This window comes from Protomyctophum parallelum, assembly GCF_964188405.1.
Source record: "Protomyctophum parallelum genome assembly, chromosome: 9".
Taxonomy (NCBI): domain Eukaryota; kingdom Metazoa; phylum Chordata; class Actinopteri; order Myctophiformes; family Myctophidae; genus Protomyctophum; species Protomyctophum parallelum.
Genome location: NC_139706.1, coordinates 10,030,168 through 10,053,468, shown reverse-complemented (window position 1 = coordinate 10,053,468; position 23,301 = coordinate 10,030,168). Strand labels below are relative to the sequence as shown.

General features: G+C 43.3%; 1 protein-coding gene across 1 annotated transcript in view; it reads left to right on the top strand.

Moving 5' to 3' along the window:
- Positions 1–23,301, top strand: part of slc37a4a (solute carrier family 37 member 4a) — a gene marked incomplete at its 3' end in the record, with an annotated part of 34,390 nt that overhangs the window by 9,149 nt on the left and 1,940 nt on the right. Inside the window, exons 2-5 of the mRNA XM_083772898.1 lie at positions 18,610–18,879; positions 19,679–19,911; positions 21,299–21,545; positions 22,849–23,007. Of these exons, the coding sequence (XP_083629024.1) occupies positions 18,726–18,879; positions 19,679–19,911; positions 21,299–21,545; positions 22,849–23,007 (793 nt within the window). The 5' untranslated portion in view covers positions 18,610–18,725. The remainder of the gene's footprint in view (positions 1–18,609; positions 18,880–19,678; positions 19,912–21,298; positions 21,546–22,848; positions 23,008–23,301) is intronic.

Here is a 23,301-nt window from a genome sequence, read left to right as displayed (position 1 = left end):
AGACCACTTCCTTGTTTATAACTGGATGAAATACTCTGACCTGTTTTAGATTTATAGTGATTCTTCAACTTCATTTTCTTCATTTTCAGTTTTTTACGTTTTATTAATATAATTGATCATTCTAGATCACTGCTAGATCTGTAACAATCTTCTCTTATGGGGTTAGGGTTAGGGTTAGGGTTAGGGTTAGGGTTAGGGTTAGGTTCAGGTTCAGGTTCAGGTTCAGGTTCAGGTTCCACAGGTTAATAAAGTGTAAATGTGGGGGTCCTTGACAAGAAAAGGTTTGGGAACCACTGTTGTAGAGGGACTATAGAATAGATAGATGTTGATAGTATTAAGTTAGTTACTTTGACAGTGTACAAATGGAACCGGTTTTCAGCAGGTCAAATGAGGTACAGAAAACCGTATGACTCCCAGGCTGATCTCACTGGGGGAAAACTGTATGAGTTTATTTGTTTAAGAACTAACAATCAATTGAAAAATATATTCTGGATGTGACACTTACAAGCCAAATTAGCGCAGTTGGTAGAGCATTAGACTGAAGATCTAAAGGTCCCTGGTTCAATCCAGGCTTTTGGCAGTTGAAATGAGGTACAGAAAATCCTATGACTCTTAGGCTGATCTCACTGGGTGAAAAACTTTGAGTTTTTTTGTTTAAGAAGTAACAAGTAACAGTCAATGTAAAAATAAATACTGGATGTGTTACTTTCAAGCCGTAATAGCTCAGCTGGGAGAGCGTTAGGCTGTAGATCTGAAGGTTCCTGGTTCAAACCTGAGATTCGGCAGTTGAAATGAGGTACAGACAACCGTATGACCCTCAAGCTGATCTCACTGTGGGATGAACTGTATGAGTTTATGTTTAAGAACTAACAATACATTGAAAAATACATTCTGGATTTGTCACTTACAAGCAAACAAACAAAAAAGCACTTTGCTTTCCACACTTACATCAAATAGCACAAAAAAGCTGTGTAGTACTATCCAGCAGTTAGCTCAGTGTGATGAGAGGCTGTCCTTGGGAGCCACAGGTCAAGGGTTCAAATCCCACATTAGTCATAACTGTGACACTTTGCTTTGCACACTGATTTCCAGAAGGACAACTTTAAAGCAGCCCAGAAATTCACCATGTTTGTGTGCCTCAGTGGCCCAACGGATAAATCACAAGTGATCTGTAGAGTACCTTGTAGAATTATGCTAGTTCAAACCCAACACACTCAGTAGGAAGGTGCTGTTTTTTGACGTGCCAATCATTCTGATTGACAGATTCCTTGGCCAATCAGATCGGTCTGCCTTCAGCCAAACCTAGGGCTCCTTACATTGTCTCCTCCAATCAAATCGTCGCAGACCCGGACCACTTCCTTGTTTATAACTGGATGAAATACTCTGACCTGTTTTAGATTTATAGTGATTCTTCAACTTCATTTTCTTCATTTTCAGTTTTTGACGTTTTATTAATATAATTGATCATTCTAGATCACTGCTAGATCTGTAACAATCTTCTCTTATGGGGTTGGGGTTAGGGTTAGGGTTAGGGTTAGGGTTAGGGTTAGGTTCAGGTTCAGGTTCAGGTTCAGGTTCCACAGGTTAATAAAGTGTAAATGTGGGGGTCCTTGACAAGAAAAGGTTTGGGAACCACTGTTGTAGAGGGACTATAGAATAGATAGATGTTGATAGTATTAAGTTAGTTACTTTGACAGTGTACAAATGGAACCGGTTTTCAGCAGGTCAAATGAGGTACAGAAAACCGTATGACTCCCAGGCTGATCTCACTGGGGGAAAACTGTATGAGTTTATTTGTTTAAGAACTAACAATCAATTGAAAAATATATTCTGGATGTGACACTTACAAGCCAAATTAGCGCAGTTGGTAGAGCATTAGACTGAAGATCTAAAGGTCCCTGGTTCAATCCAGGCTTTTGGCAGTTGAAATGAGGTACAGAAAATCCTATGACTCTTAGGCTGATCTCACTGGGTGAAAAACTTTGAGTTTTTTTGTTTAAGAAGTAACAAGTAACAGTCAATGTAAAAATAAATACTGAATGTGTTACTTTCAAGCCGTAATAGCTCAGCTCGGAGAGCGTTAGGCTGTAGATCTGAAGGTTCCTGGTTCAAACCTGAGATTCGGCAGTTGAAATGAGGTACAGACAACCGTATGACCCTCAAGCTGATCTCACTGTGGGATGAACTGTATGAGTTTATGTTTAAGAACTAACAATACATTGAAAAATACATTCTGGATTTGTCACTTACAAGCAAACAAACAAAAAAGCACTTTGCTTTCCACACTTACATCAAATAGCACAAAAAAGCTGTGTAGTACTATCCAGCAGTTAGCTCAGTGTGATGAGAGGCTGTCCTTGGGAGCCACAGGTCAAGGGTTCAAATCCCACATTAGTCATAACTGTGACACTTTGCTTTGCACACTGATTTCCAGAAGGACAACTTTAAAGCAGCCCAGAAATTCACCATGTTTGTGTGCCTCAGTGGCCCAACGGATAAATCACAAGTGATCTGTAGAGTACCTTGTAGAATTATGCTAGTTCAAACCCAACACACTCAGTAGGAAGGTGCTGTTTTTTGACGTGCCAATCATTCTGATTGACAGATTCCTTGGCCAATCAGATCGGTCTGCCTTCAGCCAAACCTAGGGCTCCTTACATTGTCTCCTCCAATCAAATCGTCGCAGACCCGGACCACTTCCTTGTTTATAACTGGATGAAATACTCTGACCTGTTTTAGATTTATAGTGATTCTTCAACTTCATTTTCTTCATTTTCAGTTTTTGACGTTTTATTAATATAATTGATCATTCTAGATCACTGCTAGATCTGTAACAATCTTCTCTTATGGGGTTGGGGTTAGGGTTAGGGTTAGGGTTAGGGTTAGGGTTAGGTTCAGGTTCAGGTTCAGGTTCAGGTTCCACAGGTTAATAAAGTGTAAATGTGGGGGTCCTTGACAAGAAAAGGTTTGGGAACCACTGTTGTAGAGGGACTATAGAATAGATAGATGTTGATAGTATTAAGTTAGTTACTTTGACAGTGTACAAATGGAACCGGTTTTCAGCAGGTCAAATGAGGTACAGAAAACCGTATGACTCCCAGGCTGATCTCACTGGGGGAAAACTGTATGAGTTTATTTGTTTAAGAACTAACAATCAATTGAAAAATATATTCTGGATGTGACACTTACAAGCCAAATTAGCGCAGTTGGTAGAGCATTAGACTGAAGATCTAAAGGTCCCTGGTTCAATCCAGGCTTTTGGCAGTTGAAATGAGGTACAGAAAATCCTATGACTCTTAGGCTGATATCACTGGGTGAAAAACTTTATGAGTTTTTTTGTTTAAGAAGTAACAAGTAACAGTCAATGTAAAAATAAATACTGGATGTGTTACTTTCAAGCCGTAATAGCCCAGCTGGGAGAGCGTTAGGCTGTAGATCTGAAGGTTTCTGGTTCAAACCTGAGATTCGGCAGTTGAAATGAGGTACAGACAACCGTATGACCCTCAAGCTGATCTCACTGTGGGATGAACTGTATGAGTTTATGTTTAAGAACTAACAATACATTGAAAAATACATTCTGGATTTGTCACTTACAAGCAAACAAACAAAAAAGCACTTTGCTTTCCACACTTACATCAAATAGCACAGAAAAGCTGTGTAGTACTATCCAGCAGTTAGCTCAGTGTGATGAGAGGCTGTCCTTGGGAGCCACAGGTCCAGGGTTCCAATCCCACATTAGTCATAACTGTGACACTTTGCTTTGCACACTGATTTCCAGAAGGACAACTTTAAAGCAGCCCAGAAATTCACCATGTTTGTGTGCCTCAGTGGCACAACGGATAAGTCAGATGATATCCGTAGTATACCTAGTAGAAGTGTGCCGGTTCAAACCCGACATACGACATGTGGTGTTCAAATCACCAACACCTAGACTAGGCATGTCCCAGCGGTCTTTCTTTACTGTGACACTTTGCTTTCCACACTTACATCAAATAGCACAAAAAAGCTGCGTAGTAGTATCCAGCAGTTAGCTCAGTGTGATGAGAGGCTGTCCTTGGGAGCCACAGGTCCAGGGTTCAAATCTCACATTAATCATAACTGTGACACTTTGCTTTGCACACTGATTTCCAGAAGGACAACTTTAAAGCAGCCCAGAAATTAGCCATGTTTGTGTGCCTCAGTGGCCCAACGGATAAGTCAGATGATATCCGTAGTATACCTAGTAGAAGTGTGCCGGTTCAAACCCGACATAAGACATGCAGTGTTCAAATCACCAACACCTAGAGTAGGCATCTCCCAGCGGTCTTTCTTTACTGTGACACTTTGCTTTCCACACTTACATCAAATAGCACAAAAAAGTTGTGTAGTAGTATCCAGCAGTTAGCTCAGTGTGATGAGAGGCTGTCCTTGGGAGCCACAGGTCCAGGGTTCAAATCCCACATTAGTCATAACTGTGACACTTTGCTTTGCACACTGATTTCCAGAAGGACAACTTTAAAGCAGCCCAGAAATTCACCATGTTTGTGTGCCTCAGTGGCCCAACGGATAAGTCAGATGATATCCATAGTATACCTAGTAGAAGTGTGCCGGTTCAAACCTGACATACGACATGCGGTGTTCAAATCACCAACACCTAGAGTAGGTGTGTCCCAGCGATCTTTCTTTACTGTGACACTTTGCTTTCCACACTTACATCAAATAGCACAAAAAAGCTTTGTAGTAGTATCCAGCAGTTAGCTCAGTGTGATGAGAGGCTGTCCTTGGGAGCCACAGGTCCAGGGTTCAAATCCCACATTAGTCATAACTGTGACACTTTGCTTTGCACACTGATTTCCAGAAGGACAACTTTAAAGCAGCCCAGAAATTGTTTGTGTTTGTGTGCCTCAATGGCCCAACGGATAAGTCAGATGATATCCGTAGTATACCTAGTATAAGTATAAGTGTGCCGGTTCAAACCCGACATGCGGTGTTGGTTCAAATCACCAACACCTAGAGATAAATCAGATATCCATAGGATGGTGCTGTTTCAAATCAGGTAGGAGGAGATTAGTGTGGTCAGGTAGGAGGAGATTAGTCGGGTCAGGTAGGATGTGAGTAGTGGCTCAGGTAGGAGGAAATTAGTGGTGTCTGGTAGGAGGAGAGTAGTGGGTCAGGTAGGAGGAGAGTGGCGGGGTCAGGTAGGAGGAGAGTAGTGGGTTCAGGTAGGAGGAGAGCAGCAGGAGTTCAGTCCGGGCTGTGTAGGAGGAGAGTAGGGTGGGCAGGCAGGGGTAGAGTAGGAAGGGGAGAGGCCAGGCAGGAGGAGAGTAGGAAGGGGAGGGGCCAGGCAGGTGGAGAGTAGGAAGGGGAGGGGGAGAGTATGAAGGGGAGGGGCCTGGCAGGAGGAGAGTAGGAAGGGGAGGGCCCAGGCAGGAGGAGAGTAGGAAGGGGAGGGGCCAGGCAGGAGGAGAGTAGGAAGGGGAGAGGCCAGGCAGGGGGATAGTAGGGAGAGTAGGAAGGGGAGGGGCCTGGCAGGAGGAGAGTAGGAAGGGGAGGGGCCAGGCAGGGGGAGGGGCCAGGCAGGGGGAGAGTAGGAAGGGGAGGGGCCAGGCAGGGGGAGAGTAGGAAGGGGAGGGGCCAGGCAGGGGGAGAGTAGGAAGGGGAGGGGTCAGGCAGGGGGAGAGTAGGAAGGGCAGGGGGGGGCCTGGCAGGAGTAGAGTAGGAAGGGGAGTGGCCAGGCAGGGGGAGGGGCCAGGCAGGGGGAGAGTAGGAAGGGGAGGGCCAGGCAGGGGGAGAGTAGGGAGGGGCCAGGCAGGGGGAGGGGCCAGGCAGGGGGAGAGTAGGAAGGGCAGGGGGGTGCCAGGCAGGGGGAGAGTAGGAAGGGGAGGGCCAGGCAGGGTTAGAGTAGGAAGGGGAGGGCCAGGCAGGGGCCAGGCAGGGGGAGGGGCCAGGCAGGGGGAGAGTAGGAATGGGAGGGGCCAGGCAGGGGGAGAGGGGAGGGGCCAGGAACGCCCCCTCCCCTTCCTACTCTCCCCCTGCCTGGCCCCTCCCCTTCCTACTCTCCCCCACCCCTCCCACTCTGCCCCCTCCCCTTCCTACTCTCCCCCTGCCTGGCCCCTCCCCTTCCTACTCTCCCCCTGCCTGGCCCCTCCCCCTGCCTGGCCCCTCCCCACTCTCCTCCTGCCGGGCCCCTCCCCTTCCTACTCTGCCCCTCCCCCTTCCTACTCTGCCCCTCCGCCTGCCTGGCCCCTCCCCCTCCTACTCTCCCCCTGCCTGGCCCCTCCCCTTCCTACTCTCCTCCTGCCAGGCCCCTCCCATTCCTACTCTCCCCCTGCCTGGCCCCTCCCCTTCCTACTCTCCCCCTGCCTGGCCCCTCCTATTCCTATTCTCCCCCTGCCTGGCCCCTCCCCTTCCTACTCTCCCCCTGCCTGGCCCCTCCCCTTCCTACTCTCCTCCTGCCGGGCCCCTCCCCTTCCTACTCTGCCCCTCCCCCTTCCTACTCTGCCCCTCCGCCTGCCTGGCCCCTCCCCCTCCTACTCTCCCCCTGCCTGGCCCCTCCCCTTCCTACTATCCTCCTGCCAGGCCCCTCCCATTCCTACTCTCCCCCTGCCTGGCCCCTCCCCTTCCTACTCTCCCCCTGCCTGGCCCCTCCCATTCCTACTCTCCTCCTGCCTGGCCCCTCCCCTTCCTACTCTCCTCCTGCCTGGGCCCTCCCCTTCCTACTCTCCTCGTGCCAGGCCCCTCCCCTTCCTACTGTCCCCCTCCCCTTCCTACTCTCCACCTGCCTGGCCCCTCCCCTTCCTACTCTCCCCCTGCCTGCCCACCCTACTCTCCTCCTACACAGCCCGGACTGAACTCCTCCTACTCTCCTCCTACCTGAACCCACTACTCTCCTCCTACCTGATCCCGCCACTCTCCTCCTACCTGACACACTACTCTCCTCCTACCAGACACCACTAATTTCCTCCTACCTGAGCCACTACTCACATCCTACCTGACCCGAGTAATCTCCTCCTACCTGACCACACTAATCTCCTCCTACCTGATTTGAAACAGCACCATCCTATGGATATTATCTGATTTATCTCTAGGTGTTGGTGATTTGAACCAACACCGCATGTCGGGTTTGAACCGGCACACTTATACTTATACTAGGTATACTACGGATATCATCTGACTTATCCGTTGGGCCATTGAGGCACACAAACACAAACAATTTCTGGGCTGCTTTAAAGTTGTCCTTCTGGAAATCAGTGTGCAAAGCAAAGTGTCACAGTTATGACTAATGTGGGATTTGAACCCTGGACCTGTGGCTCCCAAGGACAGCCTCTCATCACACTGAGCTAACTGTGGATACTACTACACAGCTTTTTTGTGCTATTTGATGTAAGTGTGGAAAGCAAAGTGTCACAGTAAAGAAAGATCGCTGGGACACGCCTACTCTAGGTGTTGGTGATTTGAACACCGCATGTCGTATGTCAGGTTTGAACCTGCACACTTCTACTAGTTATACTACGGATATCATCTGACTTATCCGTTGGGCCACTGAGGCACACAAACATGGTGAATTTCTGGGCTGCTTTAAAGTTGTCCTTCTGGAAATCAGTGTGCAAAGCAAAGTGTCACAGTTATGACTAATGTGGGATTTGAACCCTGGACCTGTGGCTCCCAAGGACAGCCTCTCATCACACTGAGCTAACTGCTGGATACTACTACACAGCTTTTTTGTGCTATTTGATGTAAGTGTGGAAAGCAAAGTGTCACAGTAAAGAAAGACCGCTGGGAGACGCCTACTCTAGGTGTTGGTGATTTGAACACCGCATGTCGTATGTCGGGTTTGAAACGGCACACTTCTACTAGGTATACTACGGATATCATCTGACTTATCCGTTGTGCCACTGAGGCACACAAACATGGTGAATTTCTGGGCTGCTTTAAAGTTGTCCTTCTGGAAATCAGTGTGCAAAGCAAAGTGTCACAGTTATGACTAATGTGGGATTGGAACCCTGGACCTGTGGCTCCCAAGGACAGCCTCTCATCACACTGAGCTAACTGCTGGATAGTACTACACAGCTTTTTTGTGCTATTTGATGTAAGTGTGGAAAGCAAAGTGCTTTTTTGTTTGTTTGCTCGTAAGTGACAAATCCAGAATGTATTTTTCAATGTATTGTTAGTTCTTAAACATAAACTCATACAGTTCATCCCACAGTGAGATCAGCTTGAGGGTCATACGGTTGTCTGTACCTCATTTCAACTGCCGAATCTCAGGTTTGAACCAGGAACCTTCAGATCTACAGCCTAACGCTCTCCCAGCTGAGCTATTACGGCTTGAAAGTAACACATCCAGTATTTATTTTTACATTGACTGTTACTTGTTACTTCTTAAACAAAAAAACTCATAAAGTTTTTCACCCAGTGATATCAGCCTAAGAGTCATAGGATTTTCTGTACCTCATTTCAACTGCCAAAAGCCTGGATTGAACCAGGGACCTTTAGATCTTCAGTCTAATGCTCTACCAACTGCGCTAATTTGGCTTGTAAGTGTCACATCCAGAATATATTTTTCAATTGATTGTTAGTTCTTATACAAATAAACTCATACAGTTTCCCCCCAGTGAGATCAGCCTGGGAGTCATACGGTTTTCTGTACCTCATTTGACCTGCTGAAAACCGGTTCCATTTGTACACTGTCAAAGTAACTAACTTAATACTATCAACATCTATCTATTCTATAGTCCCTCTACGACAGTGGTTCCCAAACCTTTTCTTGTCAAGGACCCCCACATTTACACTTTATTAACCTGTGGAACCTGAACCTGAACCTGAACCTGAACCTGAACCTAACCCTAACCCTAACCCTAACCCTAACCCTAACCCTAACCCTAACCCTAACCCTAACCCCAACCCCATAAGAGAAGATTGTTACAGATCTAGCAATGATCTAGAATGATCAATTATATTAATAAAACGTCAAAAACTGAAAATGAAGAAAATGAAGTTGAAGAATCACTATAAATCTAAAACAGGTCAGAGTATTTCATCCAGTTATAAACAAGGAAGTGGTCCGGGTCTGCGACCATTTGATTGGAGGAGACAATGTAAGGAGCCCTAGGATTGGCTGAAGGCAGACCGATCTGATTGGCCAAGGAATCTGTCAATCAGAATGATTGGCACGTCAAAAAACAGCACCTTCCTACTGAGTGTGTTGGGTTTGAACTAGCATAATTCTACAAGGTACTCTACAGATAACTTGTGATTTATCTGTTGGGCCACTGAGGCACATAAACATGGTGAATTTCTGGGCTGCTTTAAAGTTGTCCTTCTGGAAATCAGTGTGCAAAGCAAAGTGTCACAGTTATGACTAATGTGGGATTTGAACCCTTGACCTGTGGCTCCCAAGGACAGCCTCTCATCACACTGAGCTAACTGCTGGATAGTACTACACAGCTTTTTTGTGCTATTTGATGTAAGTGTGGAAAGCAAAGTGCTTTTTTGTTTGTTTGCTTGTAAGTGACAAATCCAGAATGTATTTTTCAATGTATTGTTAGTTCTTAAACATAAACTCATACAGTTCATCCCACAGTGAGATCAGCTTGAGGGTCATACGGTTGTCTGTACCTCATTTCAACTGCCGAATCTCAGGTTTGAACCAGGAACCTTCAGATCTACAGCCTAACGCTCTCCCAGCTGAGCTATTACGGCTTGAAAGTAACACATCCAGTATTTATTTTTACATTGACTGTTACTTGTTACTTCTTAAACAAAAAAACTCATAAAGTTTTTCACCCAGTGAGATCAGCCTAAGAGTCATAGGACTTTCTGTACCTCATTTCAACTGCCGAAAGCCTGGATTGAACCAGGGACCTTTAGATCTTCAGTCTAATGCTCTACCAACTGCGCTAATTTGGCTTGTAAGTGTCACATCCAGAATATATTTTTCAATTGATTGTTAGTTCTTAAACAAATAAACTCATACAGTTTTCCCCCAGTGAGATCAGCCTGGGAGTCATACGGTTTTCTGTACCTCATTTGACCTGCTGAAAACCAGTTCCATTTGTACACTGTCAAAGTAACTAACTTAATACTATCAACATCTATCTATTCTATAGTCCCTCTACAACAGTGGTTCCCAAACCTTTTCTTGTCAAGGACCCCCACATTTACACTTTATTAACCTGTGGAACCTGAAACTAACCCTAACCCTAACCCTAACCCTAACCCCATAAGAGAAGATTGTTACAGATCTAGCAGTGATCTAGAATGATCAATTATATTAATAAAACGTCAAAAACTGTGAAAATGAAGAAAATGAAGTTGAATAATCACTATAAATCTAAAACAGGTCAGAGTATTTCATCCAGTTATAAACAAGGAAGTTGTCCGGGTCTGCGACCATTTGATTGGAGGAGACAATGTAAGGAGCCCTAGGATTGGCTGAAGGCAGACCGATCTGATTGGCCAAGGAATCTGTCAATCAGAATGATTGGCACGTCAAAAACCACGACAGCACCCTAACTCAGTTACCTATTGCTATCTGCAACAACAGTCTTCCTTTGCCTGTGAGTTAGAGTTTGGAGTTGGATTTTGGCTGATATTTTGTAATCCTCCAAATCATGAAGTACACATGTATGTCTTCCAAACCCATGAACTATAGTATGTCTTTTTTTATCCTTCAAAATCATGAAAAACAACATATTATAGTAAGTCTTCCGAAACTATATACAGTTTTCTGTAACTCATTTCAACTGCCGAAACCCAGGATTGAACTAGGGACGTTTAGATCTTCAGTCTAATGCTCTTCCAACTGAGCTATTTCGGCTTGTAAGTGACACATCCAGAATGTATTTTTCAATGAATTGTTATTTCTTAAACATAAACTCAAAGTTCATCCCGCAGTGAGATCAGCTTGAGAGTCATACGGTTGTCTGTACCTCATTTCTACTGCAGACTCACCATCTCCCGATCATGTGGCAGCGTTCTAACACACTGAGCCACTGGCTCGAGACAATTCACAATGCTTTTTTGTTTGTTTTCTTCTTCTGAAATTGGTCTTGAAAATAAAGATTATTTGGGGTTTGCACTCACCATCTCCCAAACATGTGGACAGTGTTCTAACACACTGAGCCACTGGCTCCAGACAATTCACTTTTTTGTTTGTTTGCTTGTAAGTGAAACATCCAGAATGTATTGTTAGTTCTTAAACATAAACTCATACAGTTCATCCCACAGTGAGATCAGCTTGAGAGTCATACGGTTGTCTGTACCTCATTTCAACTGCCGAATCTCAGGTTTGAACCAGGAACCTTCAGACCTACAGTCTAACGCTCTCCCAACTGAGCTATTACGGCTTGCAAGCAACACATCCAGTATTTATTTTTACATTGACTGTTACTTGTTACTTCTTAAACAAAAAAACTCATAAAGTTTTTCACCCAGTGAGATCAGCCTAAGAGTCATAGGATTTTCTGTACAGCATTTCAACTGCCAAAAGCCTGGATTGAACCAGGGACCTTTAGATCTTCAGTCTAATGCTCTACCAACTGCGCTAATTTGGCTTGTAAGTGTCACATCCAGAATATATTTTTCAATTGATTGTTAGTTCTTAAACAAAAACTCATACAGTTTTCCCCCAGTGAGATCAGCCTGGGAGTTATACGGTTTTCTGTACCTCATTTGACCTGCTGAATTGAAAACCGATTCCATTTGTACACTGTCAAAGTAACTAACTTAATACTATCAACATCTATCTATTCTATAGTCCCTCTACAACAGTGGTTCCCAAACCTTTTCTTGTCAAGGACCCCCACATTTACACTTTATTAACCTGTGGAACCTGAACCTGAACCTGAACCTGAACCTGAACCTAACCCTAACCCTAACCCTAACCCTAACCCTAACCCTAACCCTAACCCTAACCCTAACCCCATAAGAGAAGATTGTTACAGATCTAGCAGTGATCTAGAATGATCAATTATATTAATAAAACGTCAAAAACTGAAAATGAAGAAAATGAAGTTGAAGAATCACTATAAATCTAAAACAGGTCAGAGTATTTCATCCAGTTATAAACAAGGAAGTGGTCCGGGTCTGCGACCATTTGATTGGAGGAGACAATGTAAGGAGTCCTAGGATTGGCTGAAGGCAGACCGATCTGATTGGCCAAGGAATCTGTCAATCAGAATGATTGGCACGTCAAAAAACAGCACCTTCCTACTGAGTGTGTTGGGTTTGAACTAGCATAATTCTACAAGGTACTCTACAGATAACTTGTGATTTATCCGTTGGGCCACTGAGGCACACAAACATGGTGAATTTCTGGGCTGCTTTAAAGTTGTCCTTCTGGAAATCAGTGTGCAAAGCAAAGTGTCACAGTTATGACTAATGTGGGATTTGAACCCTGGACCTGTGGCTCCCAAGGACAGCCTCTCATCACACTGAGCTAACTGCTGGATAGTACTACACAGCTTTTTTGTGCTATTTGATGTAAGTGTGGAAGGCAAAGTGCTTTTTTGTTTGTTTGCTTGTAAATGACAAATCCAGAATGTATTTTTCAATGTATTGTTAGTTCTTAAACATAAACTCATACAGTTCCTCCCACAGTGAGATCAGCTTGAGGGTCATACGGTTGTCTGTACCTCATTTCAACTGCTGAATCTCAGGTTTGAACCAGGAACCTTCAGATCTACAGCCTAACGCTCTCCCAGCTGAGCTATTACGGCTTGAAAGTAACACATCCAGTATTTATTTTTACATTGACTGTTACTTGTTACTTCTTAAACAAAAAAACTCATAAAGGTTTTCACCCAGTGAGATCAGCCTAAGAGTCATAGGACTTTCTGCACCTCATTTCAACTGCCGAAAGCCTGGATTGAACCAGGGACCTTTAGATCTTCAGTCTAATGCTCTACCAACTGCGCTAATTTGGCTTGTAAGTGTCACATCCAGAATATATTTTTCAATTGATTGTTAGTTCTTAAACAAATAAACTCATACAGTTTTCCCCCAGTGAGATCAGCCTGGGAGTCATACGCTTTTCTGTACCTCATTTGACCTGCTGAAAACCGGTTCCATTTGTACACTGTCAAAGTAACTAACTTAATACTATCAACATCTATCTATTCTATAGTCCCTCTACAACAGTGGTTCCCAAACCTTTTCTTGTCAAGGACCCCCACATTTACACTTTATTATCCTGTGGAACCTGAACCTGAACCTGAACCTGAACCTAACCCTAACCCTAACCCTAACCCTAACCCTAACCCTAACCCTAACCCTAACCCTAACCCTAACCCCAACCCCAACCCCAACCCCATAAGAGAAGATTGTTACAGATCTAGCAGTGATCTAGAATGATCAATTATATTAATAAAACGTCAAAAACTGAAAATGAAGAAAATGAAGTTGAAGAATCACTATAAATCTAAAACAGGTCAGAGTATTTCATCCAGTTATAAACAAGGAAGTGGTCCGGGTCTGCGACCATTTGATTGGAGGAGACAATGTAAGGAGCCCTAGGATTGGCTGAAGGCAGACCGATCTGATTGGCCAAGGAATCTGTCAATCAGAATGATTGGCACGTCAAAAAACAGCACCTTCCTACTGAGTGTGTTGGGTTTGAACTAGCATAATTCTACAAGGTACTCTACAGATAACTTGTGATTTATCCGTTGGGCCACTGAGGCACACAAACATGGTGAATTTCTGGGCTGCTTTAAAGTTGTCCTTCTGGAAATCAGTGTGCAAAGCAAAGTGTCACAGTTATGACTAATGTGGGATTTGAACCCTGGACCTGTGGCTCCCAAGGACAGCCTCTCATCAAACTGAGCTAACTGCTGGATAGTACTACACAGCTTTTTTGTGCTATTTGATGTAAGTGTGGAAAGCAAAGTGTTTTTTTGTTTGTTTGCTTGTAAGTGACAAATCCAGAATGTATTTTTCAATGAATTGTTATTTCTTAAACACAAACTCATACAGTTCATCCCGCAGTGAGATCAGCTTGAGAGTCATACGGTTATCTGTACATCATTTCTACTGCAGACTCACCATCTCCCGATCATGTGGCAGCGTTCTAACACACTGAGCCACTGGCTCGAGACAATTCACAATGCTTTTTTGTTTGTTTTCTTCTTCTGAAATTGGTCTTGAAAATAAAGAATTATTTGGGGTTTGAACTCACCATCTCCCAAACATGTGGACAGTGTTCTAACACACTGAGCCACTGGCTCCAGACAATTCACTTTTTTGTTTGTTTGCTTGTAAGTGAAACATCCAGAATGTATTTTTCAATGTATTGTTAGTTCTTAAACATAAACTCATACAGTTCATCCAACAGCGAGATCAGCTTGAGAGTCATACGGTTGTCTGTACCTCATTTCAACTGCCGAATCTCAGGTTTGAACCAGGAACCTTCAGATCTACAGTCTAACGCTCTCCCAACTGAGCTATTACGGCTTGCAAGCAACACATCCAGTATTTATTTTTACATTGACTGTTACTTGTTACTTCTTAAACAAAAAAACTCATAAAGTTTTTCACCCAATGAGATCAGCCTAAGAGTCATAGGATTTTCTGTACAGCATTTCAAGTGCCGAAAGCCTGGATTGAACCAGGGACCTTTGGATATTCAGTCTAATGCTCTACCAACTGAGCTATTTCGGCTTGTAAGTGTCACATCCAGAATATATTTTTCAATGTATTGTTAGTTCTTAAACAAAAACTCATACAGTTTTCCCCCAGTGAGATCAGCCTGGGAGTCATACGGTTTTCTGTACCTCATTTGACCTGCAGAAAACCGGTTCCATTTGTACACTGTCAAAGTAACTAACTTAATACTATCAACATCTATCTATTCTATAGTCCCTCTACAACAGTGGTTCCCAAACCTTTTCTTGTCAAGGACCCCCACATTTACACTTTATTAACCTGTGGAACCTGAACCTAACCCTAACCCTAACCCTAACCCCATAAGAGAAGATTGTTACAGATCTAGCAGTGATCTAGAATGATCAATTATATTAATAAAACGTCAAAAACTGTGAAAATGAAGAAAATGAAGTTGAAGAATCACTATAAATCTAAAACAGGTCAGAGTATTTCATCCAGTTATAAACAAGGAAGTGGTCCGGGTCTGCGACCATTTGATTGGAGGAGACAATGTAAGGAGCCCTAGGATTGGCTGAAGGCAGACCGATCTGATTGGCCAATGAATCTGTCAATCAGAATGATTGGCACGTCAAAAACCACGACAGCACCCTAACTCAGTTACCTATTGCTATCTGCAACAACAGTCTTCCTTTGCCTGTGAGTTAGAGTTTGGAGTTGGATTTTGGCTGATATTTTGTAATCCTCCAAATCATGAAGTACACATGTATGTCTTCCAAACCCATGAACTATAGTATGTCTTTTTTTATCCTTCAAAATCATGAAAAACTACATATTATAGTAAGTCTTCCGAAACTATATACAGTTTTCTGTAACTCATTTCAACTGCCGAAACCCAGGATTGAACTAGGGACGTTTAGATCTTCAGTCTAATGCTCTTCCAACTGAGCTATTTCGGCTTGTAAGTGACACATCCAGAATGTATTTTTCAATGAATTGTTATTTCTTAAACATAAACTCATACAGTTCATCCCGCAGTGAGATCAGCTTGAGATTTATACGGTTGTCTGTACCTCATTTCTACTGCAGACTCACCATCTCCCGATCATGTGGCAGCGTTCTAACACACTGAGCCACTGGCTCGAGACAATTGACAATGCTTTTTTGTTTGTTTTCTTCTTCTGAAATTGGTCTTGAAAATAAAGAATTATTTGGGGTTTGAACTCACCATCTCCCAAACATGTGGACAGTGTTCTAACACACTGAGCCACTGGCTCCAGACAATTCACTTTTTTGTTTGTTTGCTTGTAAGTGAAACATCCAGAATGTATTTTTCAATGTATTGTTAGTTCTTAAACATAAACTCATACAGTTCATCTCACAGTGAGATCAGCTTGAGAGTCATACGGTTGTCTGTACCTCATTTCAACTGCCGAATCTCAGGTTTGAACCAGGAACCTTCAGATCTAAAGCCTAACGCTCTCCCAGCTGAGCTATTACGGCTTGAAAGTAACACATCCAGTATTTATTTTTACATTGACTGTTACTTGTTACTTCTTAAACAAAAAAAAATCATAAAGTTTTTCACCCAGTGAGATCAGCCTAAGAGTCATAGGATTTTCTGTACCTCATTTCAACTGCCAAAAGCCTGGATTGAACCAGGGACCTTTAGATCTTCAGTCTAATGCTCTACCAACTGCGCTAATTTGGCTTGTAAGTGTCACATCCAGAATATATTTTTCAATTGATTGTTAGTTCTTAAACAAATAAACTCATACAGTTTTCCCCCAGTGAGATCAGCCTGGGAGTCATACGGTTTTCTGTACCTCATTTGACCTGCTGAAAACCGGTTCCATTTGTACACTGTCAAAGTAACTAACTTAATACTATCAACATCTATCTATTCTATAGTCCCTCTACAACAGTGGTTCCCAAACCTTTTCTTGTCAAGGACCCCCACATTTACACTTTATTAACCTGTGGAACCTGAACCTAACCCTAACCCTAACCCTAACCCTAACCCTAACCCTAACCCCAACCCCATAAGAGAAGATTGTTACAGATCTAGCAGTGATCTAGAATGATCAATTATATTAATAAAACGTCAAAAACTGTGAAAATGAAGAAAATGAAGTTGAAGAATCACTATAAATCTAAAACAGGTCAGAGTATTTCATCCAGTTATAAACAAGGAAGTGGTCCGGGTCTGCGACCATTTGATTGGAGGAGACAATGTAAGGAGCCCTAGGATTGGCTGAAAGGCAGACCGATCTGATTGGCCAAGGAATCTGTCAATCAGAATGATTGGCACGTCAAAAACCACGACAGCACCCTAACTCAGTTACCTATTGCTATCTGCAACAACAGTCTTCCTTTGCCTGTGAGTTAGAGTTTGGAGTTGGATTTTGGCTGATATTTTGTTAATCCTCCAAATCATGAAGTACACATGTATGTCTTCCAAACCCATGAACTATAGTATGTCTTTTTTTTATCCTTCAAAATCATGAAAAACAACATATTATAGTAAGTCTTCCGAAACTATATACAGTTTTCTGTAACTCATTTCAACTGCCGAAACCCAGGATTGAACTAGGGACGTTTAGATCTTCAGTCTAATGCTCTTCCAACTGAGCTATTTCGGCTTGTAAGTGACACATCCAGAATGTATTTTTCAATGCATTGTTAGTTCTTAAACATAAACTCATAGAGTTCATCCCGCAGTGAGATCAGCTTGAGAGTCATACGGTTGTCTGTACCTCATTTCTACTGCCGACTCAACATCTCCCGATCACGTGGCAGCGTTCTAACACACTGAGCCACTGGCTGCAGACAATTCACACTGCTTTTTTGTTTGTTTTCTTCTTCTGAAATTGGTCTTGAAAATAAACACTTATTTGGGGTTTGAACTCACCATCTCCCAAACATGTGGACAGTGTTCTAACACACTGAGCCACTGGCTCCAGAAAATTCACACTGCTTTTTTGTTTGTTTGCTTGTAAGTGACACATCCAGAATGTATTTTTCAATGTATCAATGTATTTGTACACTGTCAAAGTCACTAACTTATCATCTAGTATAGACCCTCTACAACAGTGGTTCCCAAACCTTTTCTTGTGAAGGACCCCCGAATTTACACTTTATTAGCCCGTGGAACCTAACCCTAACCCTAACCCGGCTATAATCCATGGTCAAAAACGATGAAAAACGAGGATTTGAAAAAAAAGACAAAATCACTTCCAGACCATGGGCTATAGTCCATGGTGTCGGAGTGATTTTCGTCCTCAAAAATGATGAAAAACGGCATGCTACAGTTCCCTAACCCTAACCCTTGATCGTAGGAGATAGTAATGTAGGACTCTACGGATCGAGTGCTATCCAGTCATAAAGTTTGAACACTTGAAGAAACTACTACAGAAAACTGGAAACACCGCCAATGTGGCAACAGAAACAGGACGGAAGACAATGAGGACGGACACAAGTGTGGCCTGATAATTTGCCCAGCTGGTACCCACTTAAGGCCCAATCAGATCCCAGTTCAAACCCATATAGGCAAACACAGGTGGCACACATGGTTCTGAAATAAAATGGCCCATTTGGATACCACCTAAGACCCAGTTAGAAACCCACATAAGCCCATATGGGCTAACACGGGTGGGCCCTTTGTGAATACTGGGTGCACGGCCCACTTGGAACCCAAGCCCATAGCCCATGTCAAAACCCAATTGGGCCCAGGTGGACATGTTAGCTGGGCAATCACCATTCACCATAGAGGACTCCCTCAATGGATCATTAACGAGACAACACGACAACGCCAAGGTCAAGGCTTTAAGGGGATCATTATTTGTTTGTTTTTTGTCCCACTGTAGACTATACCGATTCCCGAAGAAATTCCAGTAGACTATTGTGAACACAAACATAAACAATCTGCCCATGGTGAATTAATAACAAGAGTCAAGAAGACAAGACACATTAAACCAGTCAACGCTTAAACGCTAGATAACCAATTAACCATTAACCCTGTATTGATTACAGCGCCTCAGTCTTTGGTATGGCGGATCCAGAAGCAAAGTTCACTAAGAAGAGGAGCTTCACTCGCTCCTCTGAAGCTAGACTCCCTTTTCATTGCATTTGGCTTTTAAAAACCAGCCATGGCGACAACCGCAGCAGGATATGGCTACTACCGCACCACAATCTTTCTGGCCATGTTTGTTGGCTACACACTGTACTACTTCAATCGAAAGACGTTTTCTTTCGTGATGCCCTCCCTGATGCAGGAGATCACGCTGGACAAGGACGACTTGGGTATGGTTGAAATCTGCTAGGCCTAATAGTAGCCTATATACTCAAATTAAAATCAAGCTTCATTTACAGTAGAGCATTTAAAACAATCGAGATTGACCAAAGTGCTTTATACACAGCAAAAACATTTATGCAAAAACATCATAGGCCTAACCATGTAGATGTATTCATGTGCACCCACATGGCATCAAGGTATAGATCAGATTAATAACAACAAAACATTATGTATATGTGTACCTACATCATCAAAACACAAGTTGGATACAAAAATAAATAAATCAAAGGTCATAGAACAAATAGTCTATTAAGTAACATTGTATAATGTTTAATCTATCTTATATAAAATAAAAAATAAACTGTAACCCTAGAGAGACACAGTCAGTCATAATCATAACTATCCACGACCCCAGAGATGGCCCAGCCAGGTACATAAAGATGGACAAACGATTAATTGTCCATCATTGTACGTTATTGTCCATAGTACTCTACCGTAACCTTTACAGTGCACATGCCAGAGTTGACTTGCAGAGCAAGTACAATTCACCGTCAACTTAAATGTCATAATTGTGACAACCCTAGCGATTGCCACAATCATATCATTTTATTTGACGATGAATGAATTGTCCTACAAAATTATTGCAATTAATGGGGAACGGGAAGTGTCAGGGAGACATAGAGGGTGGTCTTATCTCCTGAACTGGTGTTAACAACATAGAAGACCGTTGCATTTTCTTTCTTTCAAATGTGTGCCATGTATGTATGTAATTGTATGCACCCTGTCCTCAAACCTTCATCCATGCAGGCATGATCACCAGCAGCCAGTCGCTGGCCTACGCCATCAGTAAATTCATCAGCGGCGTGTTGTCGGACCAGATCAGCGCCCGCTGGCTCTTCTCCATCGGCCTGTGCGTGGTGGGAGGCATCAACGTGGTCTTCTCCTGGTCCTCCACTGTGGCCGTGTTCTCTGGCCTCTGGTTCCTCAACGGCCTGGGGCAGGGCCTGGGCTGGCCTCCCTGTGGGCGCGTGCTGCGCAAGGTACGTCCTTTTGTGATTATAGGCCATTAGACCGGCCAAAGAGATGTTCTCTCCTCCGTGGCATCAGTGCAGTGCCCATTGCCGAAAGGGCCTTTCTGTGTGGAGTTTGCATGTTTTCCCCGTGTCCCCCTAGGGTACGTATGTGTCCCCTAGGGTACGTATGTACCCTCACAAAAAACATGCAGTGATCCTGGTCTCTGGCTAGACCTAGAATGCCTGTGATCATTTAATTATACTTCGTAAATTTTCATGTATCAGAGGCATAGAACGGTCCCACTTACTTTATGGTCGGGTTCCATATTGGTGGCCTAAATGTGATAAATGCTCCGTTTGTACTCACCCATTAAATTATTCCAAAGACGTGGAGTGAAAAATGGTCCTCTAGTTTTATATCCATGTGAAAGTTCTGGCACAAAACGCGTATTTAGTGAATTATCTCCACTTTTTCAAGAGATGCACACGGACATCTTTCTCTCCGGGCGAGGGGACGTATTTATAAACATGACGTATTTGTCAAATCAGTTCATCGATTATTCCGGTCCCCCTCGCCCGGAGAGATAGATGTCCGTGTGCATCTCTTGAAAAAGTGGAGATAATTCACTAAATACGCGTTTTGTGCCAGAACTTTCACATGGATATAAAACTAGAGGACCATTTTTCACACCACGTCTTTGGAATAATTTAATGGGTGAGTACAAACGGAGCATTCATCACATTTAGGCCGCCCATGTAGAACCCGAACTGAAATTAACCTGTGTGTTCTATGGCTCTGTATGTGAAATACTGTACATACTGTATGTAACAACAAGAGCCGTTCTAGGGCTAGTTTCTGGCCAGCCGGAGGGAAAAGCCCAAAGAATATCAAACAAAAAGAAAATAAATAATGTATTTGTTTCCCTGGCTCAAAAGGGAGAAATAAAAACAACAAAAAACGAAATAGTAAATACTAGACATACTGTATAGGCTATCAGTGTCAGTATTGGCTAAATTGTTATTTTAGACATAGGTATCGGCCCATATCCGTGCATCCCTATACCTAAAAGGTTTCCAAGATTGTTGTTTTGAGTTACACATAAATTGGGAAGTAGATTGTTTGCCCACCTTCCTCCACAATGCTGTTGGTTATGAAACACCCGATTCTCACGTAGAATGTTTATTTATCTGGCTCAGGAGTGACAGTATTTTGTCAGTGGAACGGTATGGCTTAAGAAGAGAGTACGGTATTCAGAAACTGTATAGCACTGCTTATGCTGTTGAAAATAGGAACATCTTCCTCACCTGACAAAGCTGGTCTTTTGAAAATAGCTTTATGTCAGCTGTCAAAGGCTATAACAGTTATGATTGAGTGCTATTGTTATTCTTATTATTTATCTTCTTCCTTTGTCAGTGGTTTGAGCCCTCTCAATTTGGAACATGGTGGGCCATTCTATCCTGCAGCATGAACCTGGCTGGCAGTCTAGGCCCCCTTATCGCCACCGTGATGGCCCAGAGTTACAGCTGGAGAACGACCATGTCCATTTCGGGCATGACCTGCGTGGCGTTGTCCGTCGTCTGCCTGCTGGTCATTAAGAATGAGCCCAAGGATGTGGGTCTCCCCAACATCGAGGCAGCAGCAGCCAAGAAGGGCAAAGCAGGTGAGGACATGGTTCATAAGAACTGTTCTTGTACTTGAAGGGCCACTTCACCCCTTTTGCAAACAGATCTTAGTTTAATGTTTGGGAGAAAATAAACACCTGGGGTTTTTATGTGGGTGCTACGTGTTTTTAGATATTTTAGTATTTCAAAGTGTCTGTGATGTCACTTCCTTCCTGGATTACATGTTGTCTCGGTAAGACAGCCCTCTCCCTCTCCACAAGGTGGGGTGAGACTAGTGCAGCAAAGCATTATGGTAGGCTAAAGGTCCCTGCACACAGAGCGCGTTTTTCAGATCTTTTGCAGCGTTTCTCCATCGGTTTTCCGAAAAACGCGTCCAGTGTGCAACCACCTTTATTGTAGTAAATCGAGCAGTGAGACCAGTGACTGTCCATGACACTGGTAAATATTCTCTGAGGCAGTTCTCTGGGCAATATCGGTAGAGGGCGCATTGGAGTAACTAAAAGTGGTGGAAACAAAATCCCTTTCTGGCCAAAAAGTACCCTTTATACGTGTGGTGGGGGGTGTGCGTCCACTAAGGAAAGTAGGCTTTCTAATGACACAACCCGCCTTTGTTTTGGTGAGTAGCAAAAACTTTTTTTTTATTTACGCTAAAGAGGAGAGGCTGGTCTGAGTTCCATGTGAGAGTTAAAAGCGAAAATAGCATAGTCAATGCAGGGCAGAATCATATAAGCATTGGCTATGGACCAGAGCTAGTATGAGCACTGCATTATGCCTTCGTGTCCAAGGGTCAGTGACACTGAACTCTGTACCCAGTGTGTGCCCCTCACATCTCTCACGCAGTGGTGTCATGCTCGTTGCATGGGGTACCACGGCGTGGGACCAAAACAAAATTGACGTGCAGGCGTAGTTAGACGGTACACGCTAGAACGCTGTTAACGTTCTCATACACCACAGCAGTACGCCTAGCTCCTCCATTGAGAAGAGCAAACTTTTAGCTTCGCTACTGCAGAGCAGTAAAGATGTTGTCTGATTGACACAAAACATATTATATTTTCTAATTGAATTAACTGAAACTAGAAAACAAAAACTCAACAATGCAAATGTTTAAGACAGTTTGAACTTGAAGACTATAATTAACATTGTTTTTGTTTCCCCACCATTTTACTGTGTGTTGACATCCTTCTATTATATAGATAGAAAGGAGCTGAACGCCTTTTCAGCTCCTATAATTCAAAGTATTCTTTGAGATTTACTAAATGTTTCCTACTACTATTTATACACCTGTAAATTTAAGTAAAATTAATATTATACTCAAAGTTGTTTCTTCCTGATCTTCATCAGGATCATCCAGCAATGAGTGCACATTGAAGGAGTTCCTGCTGTCTCCCTACTTGTGGCTGCTGTCCGTGTCTTACCTGGTGGTGTTTGGTGTGAAGACAGCTTGCACTGACTGGGGACAGCTCTTCCTCATTCAGGACAAGGGGCAGTCCACACTCATGGGTATGTTCCATTTAGTGTACAGTGGCTTTCAAAGTTTTACATTTCAAGGACCCCCAAATGGAACCAAATGGTCCCTTACGGGTCCATTTGGTTCCATTTGTACACTCTCAGAGTCACAGACCCGTACGGGCCATTTGGAACCCACTCAAGGACACTTTGAAGACCCACAGGTGTGTTAACAGTGAGCCCACATGCACAATAGCAGCACCCTGACTCTGTTTGACGAGAATGGAACAGAGCCTTCATTAGTATCAGCAGTAACACCTGTGAAGGAAGTAGGGAAGGGGCCCAAGT